The 24295-nt window shown below is 37.4% G+C and overlaps 1 protein-coding gene across 3 annotated transcripts in view; it reads right to left on the reverse strand.

Annotated features, from left to right (window-relative positions):
- The window catches only part of PIGK (phosphatidylinositol glycan anchor biosynthesis class K), a 92487-nt gene that overhangs the window by 19267 nt on the left and 48925 nt on the right, over nt 1–24295 (reverse strand). The window contains exon 11 of one of the 3 annotated variants that reach the window (XM_075759738.1): nt 4059–4610. The exons of 1 other annotated variant lie outside the window; for it this stretch is intronic. In XM_075759738.1, coding sequence (XP_075615853.1) covers nt 4494–4610 — 117 coding nt within the window. In that variant the 3' untranslated portion in view covers nt 4059–4493. Of the gene's footprint in view, nt 1–4058; nt 4611–16629; nt 16708–24295 lie in introns of those variants that run through there. One more of the 3 variants, XM_075759739.1, reaches the window with a different exon arrangement.

Consider the following 24295-nt stretch of genomic DNA (forward strand, 5'->3'; position numbering starts at 1 on the left):
ACCAGGTCGTACACAGCTCTGTGATGCAGGGATACTGAGTCTTCTGCCACCCCAATCTTTGTCCCCACATTGTACTATACACAAAGGTTGTCTTCTCTCCAAACGTCACAGACTTTGTGTAATACACCATTCCCAGTTCATGAACTGCTTTCTGCTTCATCTATTTTGATCAAGTCCAAATAATCCTGAACTTGTAGAAGCTTTTCAGTTCACAACACAAAGTACTGGATCAAACCTAACTATTTACCAGCAAAGCATCTCATTTCCCCATCTATATTGAAGGGATAAGTAGCTCAGGTTTTGGAAATCTTCAGAAACTTTGTTTTACTCCTTCCCTCTAAGCATCCATCAGAGAAGAGAAAGAAGACGCTCTCAAGCTTCAAAAAAACCTTGAATGACATACTACTGGTATCAGGATTGCCAGGGCTGCAGATTTCGCTTGTCTGTCTCAGTGGGAAAGTGGGAAGGTTAGTCCTTCAAATCTCTCTTGCAGGAATACAGTACACCACCTCCCTGTCCTCATCACTTTGCAATTCCTCTCCACCCATGACGAATTCACAGCTGAATCTGGTCTTTGCTTCTTCACAAATCACTGATTTAGTACTATGTGCAACTCAGCCCTGCTTTAGCACACAACGATGCCTGTCTGAAGGCACATTAGACCACGAGATTCATTCACTTCCAGTACGTTTCCTGGATGTGGTACCAGAGGATGGAAATCCCTGACTGCTGATACAGAGATGGAAATGGGCTCAATTTGCAGATGCTCACCAACAGAATTAGAACCAGATCACATTTGTTTTTCTGTAATCAATATCAGAGACCAACTTTTAGGGGGAAAAAGCCACTGACAAAAACAAACAAAAAAAGTCCACTCTCTAGAAGAGATACACTATCGCTAATGACAATTGTAAAGATTCTTTTGAAGAGTCTATGATCTTTGCTTATGCTAAGATGACAGCATTTCATGGTGACAGTCAAAAAAAAAAGATTCAGCTTGCATAACTATGAAACACTGATTGTCTCATCATTGCTCAGGCTTCTTTCTCCACTGATTTTTGTGGGAATCTCACTTTTCAGTCTTACAGAAACGTAGCTTAGAGTCATACGTTTGTGTCAATGCTTGGGCATGGTCATACAAAACAGTGTTCTCAAATGTATACAGCATTTCATAGTTCAGAAATCAAATGAAGTGCAGAGACTTGAGAGAACCTGTATGTAAGTATAAACCTACTGTTAACTTACTGTTTCTTCAGTTCAATAATAGTAATGCATTTCAGTATGTGATCCTGAAAGACAGCTGAAAAACTGAAACAAAACACCTTACTGATATTCTTGTCATCCACACGTATTCTAAACAATGTCTATGAAACCCATGGTGAGACCTGTCATTGCAGTCACATAGTACGAGGGGCAAACATGAAAGTACAACATTTTGCAAGCATGGGCATGCCTGGTTCACAGACTTGTCTATAGAGACTCACAAAATGCTGAAATTTAATTCTGCTCTAGAAGTTTCTATGCAAAGAAACATGAAGAAACAGGCCATCTGCCCTGTTTTCTGGATTCCATTGAAAAGATCATCTGTGCACAACAGAGGAAGCATCTACACCGCACAAGCACGTTGTTTGGCCTGCGAAACACAAATGGCTTGCGAGTGAGAATGACCTGTCTGCTTCCCAGAGCCCAGATCCCAAACCGAGTTGGAAGGACTCTCAGGGAAAATGAAAGCATTAGTAACTTTAAAGAAAGAAATAAACAAAACACATTTGCAGACGATTCTGTGACATTTCTGTCTTTGGCTTTTAGACTACAACTATTCAACGAATAAAAGTTAGAAAATACTGTCTCATAAGCGTAGCACAGGCAATTTTACGGTGACTCTGAGAACAATCTATTTCAACTCCTCACTTTGTGCATGTAAAAATGTTAGAAATGCCCGAAGCATAGTTTGCTGCATTCCAGTCAAAATTGTTGTTCTCACTTCAATTTAATCACCTTCACTGGCACACTTACTGAGTGCTTCTATTCATAAACTGCATTTTAATAACCCACCTAATTGCCTCCTTTTCCCCAAGCAGATAAGCTTTTAAAAAGACAGCATCTTTGGTATCTTCTGCTACTTGCAAAATTCAGCTGAGTTCTGCAGATGTTTCTATCTGTCACTTCCTGCAAAAGGTGGCTGAAAGAGGGAAAGAGAAAAATTGAGTAAGGCCTGAGGAGTCTGAGTAAGTACAATTGCAGCTGAAGCAAGGCACAAAGCTCTATCAACTTCACTTTAGCTGCTTTTTAAAGTGTGACAAAACTTGCCTATAAAATATTTGATTAAAAATATTCATTACAATCAAAAAAAGTATCAAAGGCTGGATTAAAAAATGAAAGCTAAGCAAATCCTCTAAGAAATTCTGTAGGATTCATTTCTATACCATGTCTACACATTTTTATAGTGTCTCTCTGCATTTCTATACAGTCTGTGTACAACAGATTTTAGTTGAACGTTGCATTAGAAATAGCAGACGGTAAAAAAAACACTTTTGTGATGATTTTAAGAAAAGTCACCACTGTATCAGATTTTGGATACAAAGTCATTGCTTATGAAGTGCACTAGCAAAAAAACCAGCCCCAAAGCCCAACACATTGGGAAGAGATCCAGAGATCCAGCACTAGGAATGCTGCTCAGAGCCGCTCAACTCCTCCCTCCCCAAGGGAGGCACTTCCAGCAAACAGAGCTTTCACCTTTCACATTAAGTTGCATCGTAGTTGGCAGGGGATACCTGTGCATCAGTTACACAAAAACTGCTCATCAGCAATCTGGGAAGAAATCTCTAATATTATTTATCACAGAATATCAGTTTACAGAACTCTAAGGACAGGGTGTAGGAATGCTTTTGTTTTAAATACAGATTAATTCCTATTCCTGGTGCTTAGCACGTGCTACTGAAAACAATTCCTGCTGTTCACCAAAAAGCACAACACAGTTCTCAGGACCATAACTTTACATGAGATAGAGGTGAGGCAGGCAAGTGTTTACCTCCTGATAAGGGATCATTTTGTACCTTTATCCTCTCCGAGCCTAGAAGGTCTATGGAGAAAAAAAAAAAAAAAAAAGGTTTTAATACTCAAAAGATGTACTACTCTGCTGGTTTTATTGTTCTCTGGCATCAACCCTTAGAAACAGCTGGAAGCCTCAATGGCTGCCGTCTCTGTAGGCATTCGCTACCCCTAACCCAAGGCTATGATGCCACAATCAATCTGAAACAGAAGAAAAAAGAACAAAAATGTTTAAGCACTCAGATTTGTATGTTCCCCGCAATATGAAAATGCCCAATACCATATTCTAAGAAAAATATATTGGCTCTGATACTATGTGTAATTACAAATAATTCCTAATAACTTTTAGAGATACGTATCTAGCATTTACACCATGTAGGCACAAGTATGCTTTATTACGATTAAGCTAGAGAACAGGTTCCAAAAGCATACTGCAAAAGCTTCCCCTTGCTGACAGACTTGTTTCTATACATGCACAAATTTGCTCTTCTCTTCATTAATATCAGTATATTATACAAACAAAACCCTTTTAGCATACATTCATCAGTAAATGACCAAGAAGAACAAATCAATATGCAAACCCAGAATTTACAAAACCTAGGTGATAAAGCTCATTTTCCAAGCACTCAGGAACTACAGAATACAATAGTACAATTTATAACATTTTTATCCTGATGCCAGAGTCGATTTTCTTCTGTGCAAAAATCCTGAAAGCATCCAACTCCACATTGTATGGAGCGAAAATACAACACCCATGAAAGGTTCCTCATGGACACAGTGAAGTCATAGTTTCACTTTTTTTGGCATTTTTGGAAATAGATTCAGTGACGTCATCATGTATTTTTGTTTCACTTTCACAAACTCATTGAATCCTTTCACCTTAGGCAGTTTTGAGTCTAGGACTGATCTAAGGGTTGTATTTAACAGGGAAGAAAAAAGAATAAGAACAAAGAATCAATATATTCTAGAGTATTTTTGGTTTTGTGAAGAAAGCTTTCAATACGTCATGCCAAAGTCTGCAAAGTGGCTTAAGTTTTTATTGATAAAATGACATCTTAAATAATATTCTGCACAACATCTAGTTCTTTAGTGATAGGTTGACTACTTCTAAGATTTACTTTGAAGTGCGGGGGAAAAAATTTGCCCATTTACAATTCACAATCAACCTCAGAAATTCTGTTACTTTGTTTAAGTCCCTCCTCTTTAACCAGAAAGAAAAATTGCTCAGAAAAGCATTAAAATATGTTTAAAACAAGACAAAGTTTAAAGAAAAAAAAAAAGTCTAACATTAAAACCATTTGTTAGACTTTTCAGAAAAAGAGGCAGAAGAGATGACTTCAAGCAAGATCTCAACACTGTTTTTCACTATGACTGTAATACACATACAGAGAACTCCGATGACACCAATGAATCCAAAGTAGCAGTCAGTGCAATCATCAAATTCAGAAGATGTGTTTCATGTGCTTGATTCCATATGTTTTGAAGAAAACCATGATGATCAATGCCCAGAGTCCTAAAATAAATCCTCCAGGAGGGTGCCAGTCCTTTTGTTTTGGTTTCTGAAAAAAAAAAAAAAAAAAGAAAAAAAAAAAGAAAAACCAAACAAAAAGATAAAAACAAAGAATTCATACATAGTTTTCACATTAAACAGGCACTGTATTTATCAAGTGTAAAAAAAAAAAAATAAATATCCTTGCAGTACAGAAAAATACCAATAATCTGTACTTCTTCATAAAGTAGAAGCATCTTTATTCTTGATGTGGTAGAAAGGCTGATGGGAGGTGAGCTGCCACTCAAGCAGGAAGTTAAGTACCACAAAAAGGCCACTAGAACTGTGCCTGAGACACCACTTTGACAGTGCACATCAGCACTGTGGGACATGTTCAAACTCATTTGTTTGGACAGAATTTCTCGTATCTGGTCTCATGTTGATACAAGAGAAAAATGCTGCGAGTATAAAAACCAGTTCCTATAAGTGAAAATGTGAAAGAGAAAAGACAGTGTTGTTTTTCCACTACCTAGAATGTTTTCTATGGTTCCTTTTGTACTCAGAATTATGTGAATAAACAGATATTTAACCACATAAGAAGCTAAGATTCATTATTATAGGAATATCATAAAACAAAGTAGGATTGTTTTTAATGTCAATCACATTTCCCAGAGGCCTCATTGAGTCTTACCTGCCTTTCCTTAATGTAGAAATATATTCTGCAATTCAAGTATCTGTCCCTTCAACAATTTTTTCATTTTCAGTAAAAAGCAATACACTGCAAATTGTTAAGGCCTTTTCTACCTCACACTTAGCAGTAAGACAAGATAAAACTTGTCTGTCCTCTTCCTCCTCTTATTTAAAAAAAAATTCAGATACTCCGTATTAAGAAAGAAGTGTATTGTAGAAGGTAAGAGCTGCTATATGCCCCAGAATCTGTCTCTGGGGCTAAGAATAAGGTGAAACCGTATGAATGCAAAATTTTAGTCAAGACTATCATGACAAAAATATCAGAATTACACTATTTAGAAGTATAAATCAGTCCTTCATGCCTGTGCCTACTCTTGCCCTCAGCAGGTATGTTTTACAGATCTTCTAGGCAGACAGAGATGATTTACTATTACAATAATAAATACTGAAGTACTCACTGAGCTTTTTATTCCTGCCTTGCTGAAAGATTTGCACTATTTTGTCCTTGTATAGAACGAGACACAAGGGGCACAGAGAGAATTTTGGTTTTGTTGCAATTAAGTCAAATTTAAAATTCTCCTTCTGCCATGTGAATAACTATTACAAGAGATGGTACTGTTTCAATTTCTGCATGAATCTGCATACGGAAGCTTGTCATTCTCCACTAAATGTACCAGGTGGCTAGTGAACTTTAATGCAATAAGGAATAGTTTGCAGAGTCTGTTCTTCCAAAACAGCTTTCCTATCAACAAGAAAACAATGTTTGTTGATTGCTCAGCTCCCATTTTCTAAGCTGCATAGTTTTAGCTTTAGGATTTTTCTTTAAGTACCATGCTTGTAATTAAAAAGTATAACAAATAGCCATGTCACCTGAGACACCCAAAGAACTTAGCACTCTGAAATATTAATGATTTTACTCTGGTACAGGAATCACAGAACCAGCATTATAATTTACATCAACAACAACAAAACCAAGGATATGAGCAGAGATGGTGCCTGTATATGCAAACCCACTCACTTTCCTAAGAAGCACTCGTCAGCTGCAGTGTATGTGCTGTTGGTAACCTGCCACCCCACTGATATTCGCAACCACACGTCTCCACGTAAATATCTGAGAAAATCAACTCTGCATGTTCAAAAAGGCTGCCAGCACACCTCGCTTCTGAAAGTAACAGCACGCGACACTTCTCCACACAAAGGACCTTTCTTGTTTAAATCCTGCTAATTAACCCATAACTTCGTATGCATATTGCAGTGCCTGTTTCATCAATCTCTTTGTACTATCAATCTTCCCTTTCTTGGATCTCAGACAAATTCCTTACCACAAAGTGGCACCTGACCCTTCTAGACAAATGACTTCAATTTGCAGTCAGTGACACTAAAAGCCTCTCTCTCCTATTTTGTATAGAACACGTAATTTAATTTCTTTAAAGAATTTATATGAATAAATATTTATAAGGTGATCTATGAGTATGGTTTTACATTTTGTCATGCCATGTATTGAAGCCTCCATGGAATTCTGCAAGCAAACGGAGGCCAGTGCAGCAGCAGCTCTGCACTGGAAAATCCAAGGACATACGTATAGTCAGTTTAAAGCAATGGGATGCAATGTTAAAATGTGAAGGATTAAAAACATAAAGGTGTGACACAGAAACACATATGAGACTATACAAGAGCTACACACTTAGTCATCTTAAAAATAAATTATCTTAATGAGAAAGATTTACAGACCCAGAAACCAAAATCTACACATAAATATTAAATAACAATAAAAGGGCAAAAAGATGCAACTCCATTGTACATCTGTAAGTCAATAGCGAGGTCAATTGAGCACAAAATTATATTGAAATATGCCAGTATTTTCCACTAGGGGCATACAGAGATCAAAACCTTAAGAATACCTAAAAAGGGATTACATAGATTCACGTTTAAACCTACAAAGTATACCTGTAAGAACTGAGATACGTAATTTTCTTTAAATTGAGCATAGATTCCCAAGACAGTTCATCACTGAATTAAAAATGTAACAAATGTAACATAGAAAACTTCAGTAACAAATCTTTGTCCAGATGGGCACATCAACCAAGCAGCAAACAGCACTCAAGTTCCTTTACAAAAAGCTGCATTTTGCGCCAGTGAATCAAACCCATCTACATGTTAGATGGAGTCATCGCTTCCATAAATTACGTCAGCAAATTGTACTTGTAACATCTCTTGGCAGAGAGCTTTCAGCCAGCACCGCTGTAACAGCAGACCCAACAATTCTTTCCTTTTGGCACAGTTGCATCACTACCACAAGCACTGCCGGCGTACCTATGTCCACGAGGAAGCGCAGCATCACTCCGAGCTGTCACAGCTACACCAGCAGTCTGGCATAACAGAGTCAGAGGCCAAGGCGGAATGCTCATCTATAAACATACGTGAGCCTCAACTGCACTACTGCAGAAGCTGCTTTTGACTATTTTGTGCTGGCAAGTGGGCAAGAGTCACAGAGATCTCTCCTAATGGGAAAACTTATTAAAGTAAGAAAGAATCACTTTAATAGCAAATTTAAAAAAATCCTTTTTAGATCCACACACTGGAAAAAGGTTTAGAAAAGATAGAATTTCTTACTATGTTTATACCAGTTCTTTGGCCATAAGCAATCCCTAGATAAACTGTCCCTTTCAGTCAATTTTAGGACTGATCAGAAAGCATTAGGGAATATAAAGTTTTTCCAGATTCCTAAAAAAAAAAATTCAGTATTTATCCTAGTTCAGAGTCTTATTCCAGCAAATTTCTGTTAAAGTCAGGCAATTTTTGAAAGTCAGGCATTTTCTCACTTGCAAGAAAATGCTAAATGGACGAAAAATGTTAAGTGCTGCAGTATTTTAATTTGCAATTAATTATGTATCTCTATTGTGCCTAAACTGATGTGAGAATGTGTACTGTATTAAAAGACTACAGATTGGTTGCAGTATGTACAAATTATGCATAACCTTCTCATAGTCAGGACTGATCCGGAGGAGCAGAGGCAATAGCTCTTTGGGCTCAACTTCTTCTGAATTTCATTGCTGTAGTGCCCACATAAGAACTTGGTATACCAAGCAATGTTTATGTAACTGAGGTATTTAGGTTTTGTGATTTACGCCACAATACAACCCTATTGTAAATGCCCTCTTTATCCCCACAATAATAGCAGTAACACACAGGTGAAATGCACATATAAAATGGTACAATGTGTCATGAACAAATACATTTAGAAGCTTGAGGGCTAGTCATTATAGAATTGCTGGAGATTCCAAATTAAAAAGATAGGTAGCTAAGCAACAGCAAGCTTCCTCCTGTGAACAGTTTTCTGTTGTACACTTTCTAGTTCTGGTAGACTCATTATCTGGTGGAACTTAAAAACAGTTAACAGGGAGTTGTTCCAAGTACTGTAATTAAGGAGTGGATAAAACTGTGTATTTTCAAACTGGATGGGTCTGTAGGGACCTGAATGGAAAGTATCCAAGACTTTCAATGAAGGTGTTTCATAAAACATGCAATGCTTGTTACTCCAATTAAAATGAATTTTATACAAAAAATAATAAAAAAAGTATTAAAGCTGAAATGGCAATTAGATTAAGAATGGTTTAATTTTAAAATGTTACATCAGAACAGAAATAAGATTTAAAACATCGCGTATTAACATTTCACATGGAAAACACTGTGTTAAATATCATTATAATCCAACCCTACAGTCCTCTTCCAAGAGAGCTCGCTTTGCATAATGTCCTCAATAAGGAAAAAATATTGGTACGGAATGCTTTGGGTTAAACTCAGAATCCACATTGGGATGGGTAGCAGTAGAGAAAACAGCACACACAGTATTATAGTCAGGAATGTAGTAATTCTCAAATGGAAAAGGGACATGCAAATTCTTCAGTCTCTTCCAGCATTTTATTCCAAACAGGGCTTTAAGAAAGTGGGCCAAACCTTAAAAATTAATGTGCACATGACCCTTGCCATGGGGGATGTTCTCCCAGCCTGAGGCAGATGGGGTGTGTTTGTGCCACGAGTGCAAAATATCCATACCTAACTGCACAAAAATAAAACGTTAGAAGTGCTGTGTTCCAACAAGTCCACTAAAGTGGCAGCTATCGTGGCACTCCATAACAATTCCGTTACTTGGAATTTAAAATTTCAAACTGGGTAATCCTCTCAATTGTTATGACAAAGCATACCACAAAGTTTAATTTCAGAATGAATTTATATGTATCACAAGCAAACCACAGCATTAAGTATGTCCTCAAAGCTGTTAGTGGAAGTATGCACTTCTAATTTGTCAGTTAGAATTTTGATTTGGGGTCCTCACAGGGGAGTGGGGGAAATCAAATAATTCCAGCCATCTAGTAATAGTTTAATCCTCTTTTGTGCCCACAGCAAGATTAAAGTCATAAGAGAACTCCAACATAAACAGTGCCTGTTAATCTGCAAAAAAATTTAAAGCACTTTTGTCTAATCTCCCAGTTTCTATTTATTAACCACAGTGCCATGATTACTGATATCTCCAATGTTAATAAAATAATGAAGAAAGTTGACTCATCAACAACAAAAACTCACAAAGGATACAGGAAAGAACAGTAGTTAAACTAAATTAACATATCTATGCCAACAACTGCATTTTAAATATTTACTTTGAAAACTGTGTAATCACGGTGATATAAACTACAATACTGCTATGATAGCTTTAGTTTTTCATTTCCATCTAAAGTATGTAATCTATAAGGGCTTTTTAGACATTAACTTCTACATCAAAAATGGCTGCTCACTATTCTCTACTTTCAGTGTTCTCTCTCAGCATTACGTAGCTCTTTAAACTGCTTTTAGTGGTTTAACAATTACTCATTAATCTTCTAACCTGCGACACAATACATAATATACAACTTCTAATCAAAGGGAGCTTTCCCAGCACCTGGGACCCAGTGCAGTTTAATTCCCAGACAAGCCAGTGCTCAGATGAACAATGCCCGCCTGGCAAACTTATACTAGGGATTATACTAGGGGGCCTCCAAACCAAGGTGTGTGATTTGCTACATTCAAAGCTAACAAACACGGCTCTGTACCAGCAGCACTAACCATCCGTATCTATCTTCAACAGACTGGCACAGCAGAGACCTTACCTCTGCTGAGGTGCAAGGGCTGAGCTCTTACCTGCTCAGCCTCCAGTGAGTTACATTGTGGCACTCAGGAGCGTGCATATGAAAAAAGTCCCAAGATTAAGCTGTATTTAGAAAAAAAAAACCCCAACCACATCTATTTAAGGTATAACTAAGCAAACTGTATCATGAATATGCATATTAATCAAATGCATACTCTTATATGAAGCCATGATCACGATTCTTCACAAAAGGGCACTCAAGTTCACTGCAAACATATGAATTACATTTGCAAACACAAAGCTTCATGCCAACTGAAACATGCAAAAATAGATGAGCAGCTTAATAAAGTAGACTCTGTATTCAAAACTTGGCCAACGCTACTTTGAGAAGCATCCTTCTTTTTTAATATGTTTATATTTAGTTAATTTAAACAAGAGGAGCCAAATCTTAAAAGTGTCCAATGTTGGGGAATTCACCACTTCCCTGGGGTGATTATTCCAATGGCTGGTTGTTCTTACTGTGAAAAATGAGCAGGTTACTTTGTCGCAGAAGGCGATCAGGTTTGTCAAGTGTGATTTGCCCTTGGTGAATCCATGCTGGCTTTTCCCATTCACATGCTTCATTTGACTTGTGATAGCCCCCAGGAGAATTCATTCCATAACTTTCCCAGGGACTGACGTAAGACTGATGGGCCTATAATTTCCTGGATCCTCCTTTAAGCCCTTCTTGTAGATGGGGGTGACATTATCCTTCTTCCAGTCTTCTGGGGGACATCCCCCAATCTCCACAACTTCTCAAAGACTATGGAGAGTGGCCTCACATCAACATCAGCCAGCTCTCTTAACACCCTGGGGTGGATACTGTTTGGACCCATCAATTTGTAAGGGTCAAGCTCCTGTAATAGTGCACATACCAACTCTTCCTTCACTGACGGTGGGTCTGTGTTTACATCGACCTGGATTTTTGTTCCCAAGGCCTGGGGCCCTACAGTACTGGTAAAGTCAGATGTGAAGTGTGGAGCACCTCTGCCTTTTCAGCATTGTTGGTGACTAACTCACCTCTTCTGTTTAACAGTGGGCCAATATTATCCTTCTGCTTCTGTTTGTTGTTTATGTACCTGAAGAACCCTTTTTTGCAGTTTTTGACATCTCTGGCCAAATTCAATTCGAGCTGAGCTTTTCCTTTTCTAACCATCCCTGCATCCCCTGGCAATACCCCTATAATCCTCAACGGGTTTTTGTCTGCTTTTCAATCTCTGGTATGCTTCCCTTTTGGTTTTGAGCAGACTCAGAAGCTCACACTTAAGCCAAGGGGGTCTCTTGGTCCGCCTACTTCCCTTACCTTTAAAGGGGATGAACTGTTTTTGTGCTTCCAGGAGAGCATTCTTCAAAAAAACTCTCAGCATGCGCTAGCTCCTTTATCCTCCATGGAAGCTTCCCACAGAATCCCTCCCAAGTGAGCTCTGAGCGAGCTGAAGTTTGCTCTTCTAAAATCTAAAACCTTACTCAAATACAAAAGCAACCCACTTGCTGCTACCCAAACTTTAGGTTAAGCAGGCAGAAACAGCAGCTGCAAAGGACAAAGGGGGTGAAAAGGCTGTGTAGAGGCTGCCAGAGGGACAAAGGTATTTTGTATTCACAAAAATACAATTGTGTAAATAGGGTCAAGCTATTCTTAGAGCATTATTTTTCCAAGCAGCATGCCTTCCTGTAGGAAAGATCATCTCAAAGTCTTCTATGGTGCAGATCTTGTTCATACAAATACAATGTCGTGTTGCCAGTGGGAGCAGAACCAGGACCAACCTCTCAGCTCTGCAGAGACAAGGCAGTGTATGCATGCATGGCTCCTACCTATTTCAGTCTGGGATGATCACTCCAAGTACCAGCCTCACCCAGCCAAATCTAACTTCGATTTCCCATAGCTACTCTCTGGATCTCAAGGTGAGCCCATTCAAATGCTTTTGAATCAATATGCTCTGAGGCAGGTTTTTTTCTTAATCCCGTAAGATTAATTGTATGCCCTGGAACTTCCATTATGAAGTATAATTTTGATAATTCAAATTCAAATGAAGTTGTTTCTGTTAATATGGAAAAACCATGATGTTCATAAATTATTATGCTATTCCTTTCAAAGTAGTAGTGATGCTTCTAACCACACAGTTTTTTCTGGATATCCCATGAGTATCTATTAATTTATTTCCAGGTGGCAGGCTGTATTAACAACAGATGTTAGACAACGTTAGATCTTATACTCAATATGTCATATTGAGTACAAAATCTAATCAAATATCTCAACAGCAACATTTAAAAAAACTGGAATCCAAATAAATATTCCTTATTGATGTACTTTTTATTGCTCATTTTTTAAATCTCTACAACTATAATTTAAAAAGTTCTCCTTTGCCCTAAGTTGTGTGCTACATTTTACGTGTGTGCAGTAGAGCTCCATATTTTCTAGTTCCAGCTTGCACAACTCAAAACAGCATTACACTTAAGAGGCAGGCATGAAAAAATGGATGGAGGGAGAAGCGGGGCTGAGGCAAAAGGTGCCTGCACATCTACATGAGCAAGATCAAATATGGCTGTGTTTTCATTTTCAGTGAGAAACCAGTGTATTGCAGGTGGTGATAGACTGGTTTGTTCCCCACCTCCACCCAGCTTTTAAAGGCGATTGTTGTATTCAGCAGTTTTGGACTAATATGCCAGTCAAGTATTCTCACCCGAGTTTATGTTGTATGTGCTTTCTATATGAGCAGAATAAAAGGAAAAGGAACTATTCTGAAATATCAACCTAATACTTTTGGCTACTCTAGTTGCTATACAACCTTGAAAACAAGTCGTAAAACACGGACACAGCAGCAATACAGACACTTATTTAGTGGTTGCGCATAATTACACCTACACCAGAAAGCAACTTCTGTTACACTTGGCATGTCAAAAAACAAGGAGTCCCAGAGAGCAGATCCATTCCTGCAAAGAGTTTTTGTAGGCAGCTGCCATTAAGAAAGAATGGCGGATTTATGGTATCACAAATATTCACTGTTCCCACGTGACATTTGCCTGACACTAAGTGCATCAGTCGAATGCTACGTGAGGCTCAAAGACCATCTTTCTGGAAGAATGAATCAGTGCAGCTGAGTATGCACCCCCTCAGACTATTCCATGTAGTATGTACAGTATCAACATCTTTCTGAAAGGGTAAGTCTTTAAAAAAGATACCACCACAGATGGTCTTATCTAGTGGCAAACCAGTTGCACCTTTCCTGCCTACCATCTAAACTAACCACAGGTTACTGCCCTACTGATGCCGTGTTGTCACTCAGTCCCATGTAAGTGCTACTCATCATCTGTTTGTCAGCCCTGTATTTGTAGATGGTGTTTCGTGTTAAGCACCCCCTCCTGGACACGTGCAATCACTCACTAATCCACAGGCCCCACCACTGGAGCTGGGCTTCTCCAGGAACATGGAGCCCCAGGAGGCAGCTGTCAATACGTGGAGTCTCTCGCCCTGGGGAAGGGAGGCTGAGGGGAGGAGAGAGCTGGCTATGGCAGAGTGCCACACACCAAGCAAGAAAGCCAGTCACTACAGAAGTGATCGCTTGCACAAAGCGGAATCACAACCTCATGCAAAGAATTTGCGTAGGAACAATGATGCGGGATGCTGTCTTGTCTGTCCAACAGTATGAACACAACCACTCCATTACTGGGGTCTTCATTCATTTACCCCTTCCATTCATTCTTCAAATGGAAATGATTTCATCAAATTTCAACTCTCTGAATTATTTAGGAAAACAATTCTAGACAGAGCACTAGAGAGCAGCCTGCCAATATCTCTACCTCTGGCCATTCATCAGTTGTGTCAAGAGCTTGAGAGTTACACTGCCGTGCTCCTCACAGCATGCTATTGAAGGGTAAACAAAATATAATTAACTTAACACAAAAAAGGTCACCAATAACACCTCACTAAGTTTACATGGTTAACTGGGATAAATGTGTGAATATATTTGGAGCTAAGAGTACCTTCAACTGAGGAAAAGTGTTCAGAAAGGTATCTGCCATCACAGCACTGCAAAATATGTCAAGCTAAGATTGGTAACATTTTTTTTTTTCCTTATCAATGTGAGCTTGTCGGTAACAGCTATTTTTTATGCTGCATAAGTTCAGAAGAAATATAGTAGATAGAAGAAAAAACCTAGCAAAACTGCTAATTTTACTATCACTGAAATACCATTTAAATAAACATTGTCTATCAGAGAAGCTTTCATGTGTAAACAACAAAAAAGTTATGATTAATAAAAATTATACAAGGTTATGTGAGAAATGAAAATGCTACAGAACACTGAACTGACACCAGAAAATGGAATTAAATCTTGCATCTTGGACAACCTACTATAACGTACTTCTGTAATCTGCTTTATAAAGGAAGGTCCTGATCCTACATATATTAAGTGACAGGTAACACAAACTAAGTCAAGAATTTAGTCTCACACACAAATTACACATGCGCTTACACACACACAAACTTGTTTCAATGCCCAGAGCAATCAGTATTAATAATATAAGGAATAAAGACTATGAAACACTTTGCCCTGTGCCTGAGGATCTAACAGCATCCCCTCCTTTCCCTCCACTCCACACGCACATCCATGCACGCGCTTGGCTTTCTTATTCCCAGCATTATTCTTCCAGGGACACAAATACAAAACAGCAGAAACCTGTAAACTGGAGAACTAACTGAACAGCCGGAATGGATGCTGACCCTCCTATCTAGGCCTCATTTCACAAAAACTGCATGATCATACTCTGCTTTTCGTGGGGTACTTCCTGTTCACAGCTTTCGGGGACAGAAGGGCTAAGGAAGAATCAGACTTGTACTCTACGGTACAAGTCAGGAGAAACTGAAAGTGGGTCTTGACAGAAACCATTCAGCAGCATCAGGAAAAATGATAAAGCAGAATATGCTTTATCTCTATAATACAGCAGATCTCTTGTCTTTTCACCAGTTTCTACTGCAAACAAAGCCAGAAAAATTCTGAACAAGCTGGGCACAATTTGGGGATGCCAAAGGCAGCTCTTTCATAGCCCAAAGAGGCTTCTGTAGAAAGGTGGGAAAGATGCCCTTTCTCTGCATATAAAAACAAAAGTCTTACTAATCAATGACCACTTAGGAGTACTGCTTACTTTCACATTTGCCAGTAAGTCTCATTCCAAATGCAAAGCTTGTTCCACCAAAGACTCCTCCTATGGAATAGCAAAACTTATCCCCGAAATTAAAGCAAATCTGGAGCAGTATCTCTTCTGTTAAATACTATATTTACTAAAAAAAAAAGTGATTTAAATTACCATTAAAAGTTTTCCTAAATCAGCTTTCCTTTAATTAGGTAAGTCCTAAAACTTGTTTAGATCATGCATAATTTTTAAACCACTACCCTAGCACGTTATAGGCTGTTATGATATAGACAAGATCTATAATTTTTTAATTCAGTAAGAATTAACAAAATGAATGTAAGCAGTAGCTCTTCATTCCATGATATTTTCAGCTTTTAATTTACATTAAAAGACAATGAATAAAGTCATTAAGTAACATTTCTTTTAATGTAGACTTTTACTGCTACTGTTTACTATAATAATAATGAAGATTATAGTCTCTACAACCCCCAAATCCTACTGCTAGGAATTATGCTTTCTAACTAAAGTTTTCGTGGTTTAATTGTCTTCATCTAATATTGATATTTGGTACTTGGATGTAATTAAGAATAGGGGAACCATTCTTAGAATACTATTCCAATCTATTAGGCAAATTTTCTATGATACGAAAATTTTCATCAACTTAATTAGCACACCTATTTCTTCTTAGCCTAAGTGCACCTAAGCTATGTTTTATGATGGCCCAAGGAAAAAAAAAGAAACCACAACACATCAATTATGTCTCCATTCAATTGTACAACTATTTTAAAATGTGTGAACAGTTAAGACAAAATTGAAAAATTACCATAATAGGCTTTTGACACTTTCCTGCTTAAGCAAAAATTAATTCTAACTCCCTGTTTTTATGCAAAGCCTTTATAATTTCTCTAATCTCAAGTTCCCATGAGAGAGAACACAATACTTTCAAGTACAAGAGTGTGAAGCTTGGCATCTCCTCTCTTTAGTTATGCAGTTTATTTGATGGAAGTCTAAACCACTAAGCCTCCCTTTGTGCTTAATATAAGCCATCCTCAGTGGAAATACAAGTTAATTTAAGTAAAATGAAGTTTTAGAAGGAAGGCATTCTCTTGCACAGAAAGCTTCACTACAGCAAAGCTTTTTTAAATGCAGCATCTGTTTCTCGAATTGCTCTAGAACCTGTAATAAACTAAAAAGAAGCAAAATTTTTAAAAGGTACTTTCACACATAAAACTTCATAAGAACAGTCTAATGGAGTAACTTATGTATCATTTTACTGGATTTTTTTCAGTTTCATCTTGCATTGTGCATGAAGACACTCTACCAATATAATGAATTAGCACGTTCTAAGCATAAGACATTAAGCATCTTCTGTTTTATTAATGGTGACCGTTATTAAAACCTACTGCTTATGTTACAAAAGTAAACCAGTTATATCACTGGTATACACTTCCATACACAGTAAGGTGTGTGGATCACATACTAAATTCAGTTATTTCATACATTTCTTTGCCCTGAATCACAGTTGAAGTATTTGTACATCAGATGCTATGCTTCAGCAGCACGTGGTATGTTATGTTGCCTACAAACCTATTAAGGTCACAGAAAGCTTGTGCATATATTTAGTCTATTCCCATGTGAGGCAGAGGTATATTATTTGCATACCATTATGCACTGAAAACCTATTCAGTTATCCCCACTGGAGACAACTCACCACAGTGACCTAAATAGTATTCCCTTTTCCAATATTTGAAGGAACAGCAAATAAATGGGACCCAGTGCAGACAAATCCAAAAAGAATCAGAACATCTAAGAATCCAGGTTTATAAATGACAAATGGAAATGAATGCAGACCAGTGTATCACAAAAAGTCTCATGGAAGCAAAGAACAATGAAAAAAGTGAATTATATGCTTAATAGAGGACTGCAATGTTGAGAGTGAAAATGACTGGAGAGGTAATTTTAGCAAAAAAGCTCTGAAATTAGCCAAGCTTATTATGACCACAAAGGAGAGCAGAGTCTCAAATCACAGAACTCACTTAAAAATAACCTACTTACCTTTGCAGCGACAGCAGCAGTTCTAGTATCAGCTGCCCAAAACAAAGTGAGATGGCTATTGATATTTTATCTATAGCACTGTGCCACAATTCACATGATGTTAGCAGTTAAGACCCCTGCAACACGTACATATTGCTTCTTCAATAACTATAATATTGTGCATGCTTTCTGTAATCACGTGCATGTACTAGCACGCCATAATTGTCCTCCTCGTTTGTACTCCCTCCCATAATTACAATATTTTGATTAAACATCTACCAGCCTCTACTCACTCCCTTTTTCTAGTTATCCTTCCTGATTTCAATATAGCCACAAAGGGAGAACATAAATAAAGTACCTACGTACTTTACGCAGGAAGTAGAAGAGATTAACATAACAGTCCTTTATGGCCTTAGTCTACAAATCAGAACCTCTCACTGTTAACCTTGCTTTGCTTTTTGCCAACGTGCTATGTGAAGTTTACTTTAAGCTGTAAGCATTTTTGAACCTGTCTCTTCCCGTAAAGCTCTGAGCATAGCTATAGCACAGTAGAACAGTAACCACAGTCTTAAAATCAGAGTTATAAGCAGGTTGTAAAGCACAAAAGGGGATCATGGCACAATCCGTCTAAAGCCAAAGAGAGACCTAGAAAGATCAATAGAGTATATCAAAAGGTTTGTGTGTACACAATCTCCAAACACATAGCTGATTCAGCTGAAAAAAGCAAAAATAATTTCTTCTGAATACAAAATATAACCATCTTCAGACTTCATGGTCCTACTGCTACTACCAACCCTTCAAATACAGTTATTTGAAGTTCAGATGAGTAAACCACAACAATCTACAACATTCTATAAAGCCTGACATGTTACAGTCACTTCCTGAACCTCTTCCTTCATTTTACATCTTAGATAGTGCTTATTAAAAAGAAACGATTACAGGAATTACCTCTTAAAGAAGCTGCAAATTCAACGTGGTACCTCTAACAATTATAGCTACTATAGAGCCAGGGTATCTTTTCATGTATTTTTTAATAGTACATCTGACAATTCTATATGCTGGTGGGTATGAAACTGATGTCTCATAATCCATGAAATGGATGATGCTACGTTCACATATAATGCCTTCTATTACCAGTATTCTCAAGGGCAAAATGAGCACTCCCATGATATGCAGAAAGGCCTTAAATTTATTTCCATTTCAACTTTCCAGAGTAACTATTATTTTCACTCAGTCTCACTTGCTCATGAGAAATATAAACAAAAATTTTCAGGGAATATACATACCCTTTATCAATTTTGGCTTATACTGCCTATCCTAGTTGGCCTTAGAAAATCTGTAGTCACTCACCCAGCCAGGTTGAAAAATGCCCTTTTTTTTTTTTTCTTCTTTTTTTTTAGCAGTAGCTTTCAGCTCACTGCTGTGCTTAATGAGCACAGGACTAACAGGAATGGGGGAGAGGGGAGTGTGGCCACTTGAGGGGCAGCCCCTAGTTAAATTACTCCAAGCCGCCTGTTAAACTGATCTCCCATGCTGCGCCAAAGGAGAATGAAGGTACAATGCCAATCTTTAAATGTAAGGGTTTTCATCGGTCAGGGAAAGAGAACAAAAGACATGATCTCAGAAAACTGAACAGTTCAGTGCTATACTATTTTGCTTAAACTTCAGGATCTGTACAGCCTAAAATGGTCATTTTGAAAACACTGCATCCATTTCTGCTATTGCATCTCCCTGAAGAGGTGACTATTTTTGAGGGAGAGCATGGTCTAGGGGTCACCCTGCTGGGTGCCACTTCTGTGAACAAGTGATAAATTCATGTTCCAAGACATGACAGCAGAGACTGGATCCTACTGATGTCCAGACAAACTAATGATGTACATGCACATCAAACAGAACATTCTGATAACTGTGCAACTAACTGTTCTTAACAGAGCTGTGTAAAAGGAAAAGATGTAATTCTTTTATTGTTTTAAAAAAAATACTTTGGTTTCGTTTAAAAAAATGCAAAGAAGGAAGTAAAGTTACATGTTTTCATGCATAAACAGGGAAGAAAGGATGGACCGTGCATGCAACATTTCTGGCAAGAAAAAGCCACCATCCTCCATCTCCACTGTCTGTGGGCAGCTGGAACAGGCCAAAGTTTCCCCTTCTTGGCTTACAGAAAATGTTCAGTGTGGTATTTCTAGTAGGAAATGGTTAAAAACCAAGAACCCCACAACTGACTGTTCAGGTTCCTCATGTAAGATACTTTTCAATGCATTTAGTTATTCAATCCATTGTATTCAGATATAATCGAAAGAATTTAATACTACATTCAGTTCCTCTGTAATGCCTGGTCAGCAACAAAACCCACTCAGTCTTCTTTTCTGGCTCTGCCAAGCAGTGTGGCATGTAGACAAAAGAAGAGTTCCCCGTGCATAAATATTTTGGTAGACTATCCTTACAGAAACACAGTTCCTCATAATTACTGCTAAATTTTTAAGATTTGGGAGACAGCATTTGAAAGAAAAATAATTCTAAGATACTTATCTTTATTGTGTCTTGAAGACTAAGAGAAGAGCTTCCATCTAATACTTCAATTTAACAAAGAGATAAAGAAGCAGAACTTTCCCTGTGGTTGAGGAACAGTAGAATAATGATCTTGGATAGGCAGAGAGTGATCACCCACAACAGTCATTTAACGGCAAGATGGAAGAAAAGAGACTGCTTTACTGGGTCTCGGCTTCCAGAGGGTTTCCCTCATGCTCACATGAAAAACGTAACAAAAGCAGCTGCGCCTTGTCTGTAAAAACTGATCATCAGGAATTTACACTAAGTCCACATTATTGTATTCTGTGATTGGAAAGAACTGATGAGAAAAAGAACAGCAAATAAAAAAAATTACAGTTTAAATCTTTTACAAAAATACTTGATGCTACACTCAAATATATTTCAGGAATGTTATGGCTTTGCTTATGAGATTTCATGAGGCTAATGTGCTACCTAATTTCTGAAAAAGAAAAAAAAAAAAGAGACAATCTTACTGTTTGCGTGGACTACCGACTTGCATATGAAGGTCCTGACTATCATCATTGACTCTGCAGTAGATCGCTAGATGAAAAAATGCCTGAAAATGGTTTAATGTTTTGGCAGTAAAAGATATGTACCATCTACAACCATATCAAGAATGTGTTTAGTGATTTCTTGAAGTGAGTCAGAAAAACAGGGGAATATTCCATTGTTAATTCATTATTATAGAAAACAGTACTATCAAAATAATTAAGTACTCATTCTCTAGATACAAAGGTACGCATTGCATGACTCATACACACAGCAAGCCCCTGCTACTCAATTTTTTTAATCAACCTTAACATTAGAAGAAATATTAGAAAGTGAACTTCAAAGCACCTATATGCACCAAATAGCACACAGTGTTGGCGGCAATACGGCTGCTCTATGACATATCTGGTTTGGTGGTTGGCAAAACCATGCAGTAATAGCTTTTCACAGAAAGTTTGTTTTGCTCCTTTTGAGTGCCGAGTTTTCTACTAGGTAGCATTCAATTTAAAGGAAGCCAAAAAATTTAAATAATCTCTAACTTATGCAACAGTGGGAGAAATTAAATCCACATATTGAATACAATTTAGAGAAAGAAGCAAGTTCACATTTACTGGATAACATCCAGTCATGATTCCACTTGAGACCAGTTCCATTAGTTATAAAATACAGGCAAACCACCTCTACATTACTCAACTCACAAACATATGTTTAATACAGAAAAGGATTAAAAAAAAAAATCTTAGTAAAGCACATTAATTTCTAACTCCTATACATCCCAAGTGCCATAGATGAAGAAAAGCTGATTCAACAGCCTGTAAAGACACAGTAAAATGCAAGTATCACTTAAAGCGCTTTAAAATGTTTAATAAATTATTATCCATAATTACTCTCTGCATCAAAAAAATCAAAATCTGGACTACTGCTGTGCTATTAAGCATACTTGACCAAAGTTCTAAACACCACTAATGGTTTTTATAAAACAAACAGGGACCAAGAATCTACCATCAGGACAGATGTAGACTGAGTGCGAGAGGACCTCTTGATACAAGTGCCACAGGGCAGCTGCGAGGCAGCAGGCAAGGCACGAGCGTGATCCCTGAGAAGTTATGGTTTCACGATTGTATCAGCATATGATGGGTTAATTTTCATATTGAGCATTTCACGAAGATTGTAAGCCACATAAAACCACTTTAATGTTTGTGAAAACATTTAAGAGCTAAAATTGTTGTGTTACAGATAATCAAAAAATACTTCAAAAAAATCTATACAATATAGTGTGTTCTATTTTCTTAATACTGTTTCAACAATTTCTGCCAAATGCTGCTAAAGAAAACCTCTCTCAATTAAATCAGCGTGAAACAGGAATAACATCAACAAATGCAATAAACTAACACCCCCTACCATGTGAGAATGAGGTCCTGAGAATTAATAAAAAAATAATCTTCAAAGCAAAAGAATTTGGGGGGGATGGGGGGGGGAAGGCAAACTCATTACAGAAGCACAGAAATTATGGAAACAAAGACCTTCTTGCTAGACTTAATATAAAACTGCAGCTCTACAGTCATATTTGATGGCCATCAGCTTGTGCATTTATAACTCTGGAGATCCCCCTCCCATCTTCTTTCTTAAGTTTCTTATTTAATTTCCCTTATTGTGGACTGCACTCAATACCCTCAAACTAGACTGGATCTGGCAACTCCCTAACGTCCTCTGAGACTAAACTCAGCAAAGCTAATGGTGCTCACGTGGGTTACTCAACTGGAATCTGGAATAGGGACACATAATTACTTGACAGGGTTAGCATGATTTCCAAGTAAACTCCTGAGATTACAGAAGGCATCTTCCACTGAGGCTTCTACAGTTAGGCTACAGAAATGCACTGGTTAAAAACTCTACAAAACAAACCTAACACATCTCTAAAAAGAAACTCAATCTAATTTAATTAGAAATGGTATCTAACATTCCCCCATGCATTCCCCTACATGAGAAAATACCTAGGAGCTCTTTGTTTTTAAATAAACATGCAACTGTAAGCCATGTTAATTTTTAAGTAAATTATGCAATCAGCACTATGGGCTGGAAGTTAGTTCCCTGAAATACCATCCTGTTTTAACAACACATTATCTGCTTAATATTTTACAATGGACTAAAATAAGTATGCAAGTTGATCGTGGTCTGAATTTGCTGTTTCATTTTGTTTTCAATTATAACAACATCAGGAGATCTGGCATTTATCCACTGAAATGTGCCTTTCATCAATAAAAGATTCTTCCATCAGTAAGACACCTGTAACAATTTATGTCTCTTCACTATCCTAAATCCCAGTTAGGCAAAATATATTAACACATAGTGACATACAGAGCATGAGCACTGGCACAGAAGTTAGGTACTTTTATTAAAATACCTTGCTGAATTGGAAGGCCAGTAATGAATATCCTTTATGATAAATGAAAACAATCTTCTCAAATGCAGTTTCCCCTGTTCTTTCACCAGATCCGTTTCAACTAAAAACAAGTGCAGAATTAAAGCAGTCTCTCCTCCTTCTTCCCCCTTTTTATTTTGGCCTTACTATTCATAAACTTAATTCTAAGTAGCAGCATTGTCTGCATGGCTGTATGCAGACTCATTAAAAAGGCTGTCTTCTGTGGGTATTCCTCTGAAAGCTTAACTTTTGTCATTTTAGAATTTTATATTAATGACTGCATTCCTTTACCAAGCACTAGCATTTTTTTATTTCAGTTAAAAGCACATGTTTTTCCTCTTTCTTTTTGAAAAATGGAGAAAGCTGCTTTATTTACAAATGTCTGATTTGGGTTCATGTCTAAAAACTGGTGGGTTAAATGTTAGTATTTGTTTTCATTCTGCTATTTATTTTCATGTCTTCACATTTGTCTTTTTAATTAACCATGGTCTAATGCATTAAATATAACACATTTCTGAGAATTGGAACTGTGAACTTTATAGGGTTATTATTCTTTTGTATTTATACTGCTATAATAATAAATAATTACCAGTGCCACAAAGTTTAAGATCACTCCCAAAATCAGATTCTGGGTCTCCTTTCGTTAAATAGTTTAGGATGTACCAGGTCTGAAGTTTTCTTGTGGAACAATCAGATTAGAAAGCAAAAGGTAATTTCTGCTCATTAGTATAATATTTTCTGAAACACCAGAGATGAAGTACCTAAGAGAATGTTAGAAATCACATATAAATGCCCAAGGAAAACATGCAGACTTTTAACAGTGTTCAAGAGACTAAATTTACACTGAAATTTGGATAGAATTAGCAGCCATGTTGGCTACTAACGATCATTAAAATATACTTTGGCATGATACTGATTTAGGATACCTGCCTACCATCGTGAAATGTTTACATTTATAGCATAAATATACATTAGTGATGCCTTTATTTCTGCCTAGAAGCAAACAAAACATGGGCCAACATGAGAGAAATCTTACATGCAATACAGAACCAACAAAGGCCCGTATTAAAACACAGTGATTATCCATTTAGATAAAGCATCATAACACCACAAACACTATTCATCACTCTTTTTACTCATTTTTAATTTCTTGTAAGTTCTTTTTTCTTAAAGTAAAAAATACTTAATCATATAAGCTTAACATGGCCCTTGCTGTACGTGTACCAATTGTCACAGGTCCCTCAGAAACCACACATTATAATCTTTGCAGTGCTAATTC

The sequence above is a fragment of the Balearica regulorum genome, chromosome 8 (assembly GCF_011004875.1).
Source record: "Balearica regulorum gibbericeps isolate bBalReg1 chromosome 8, bBalReg1.pri, whole genome shotgun sequence".
Classification (NCBI taxonomy): Eukaryota; Metazoa; Chordata; class Aves; order Gruiformes; family Gruidae; genus Balearica; species Balearica regulorum.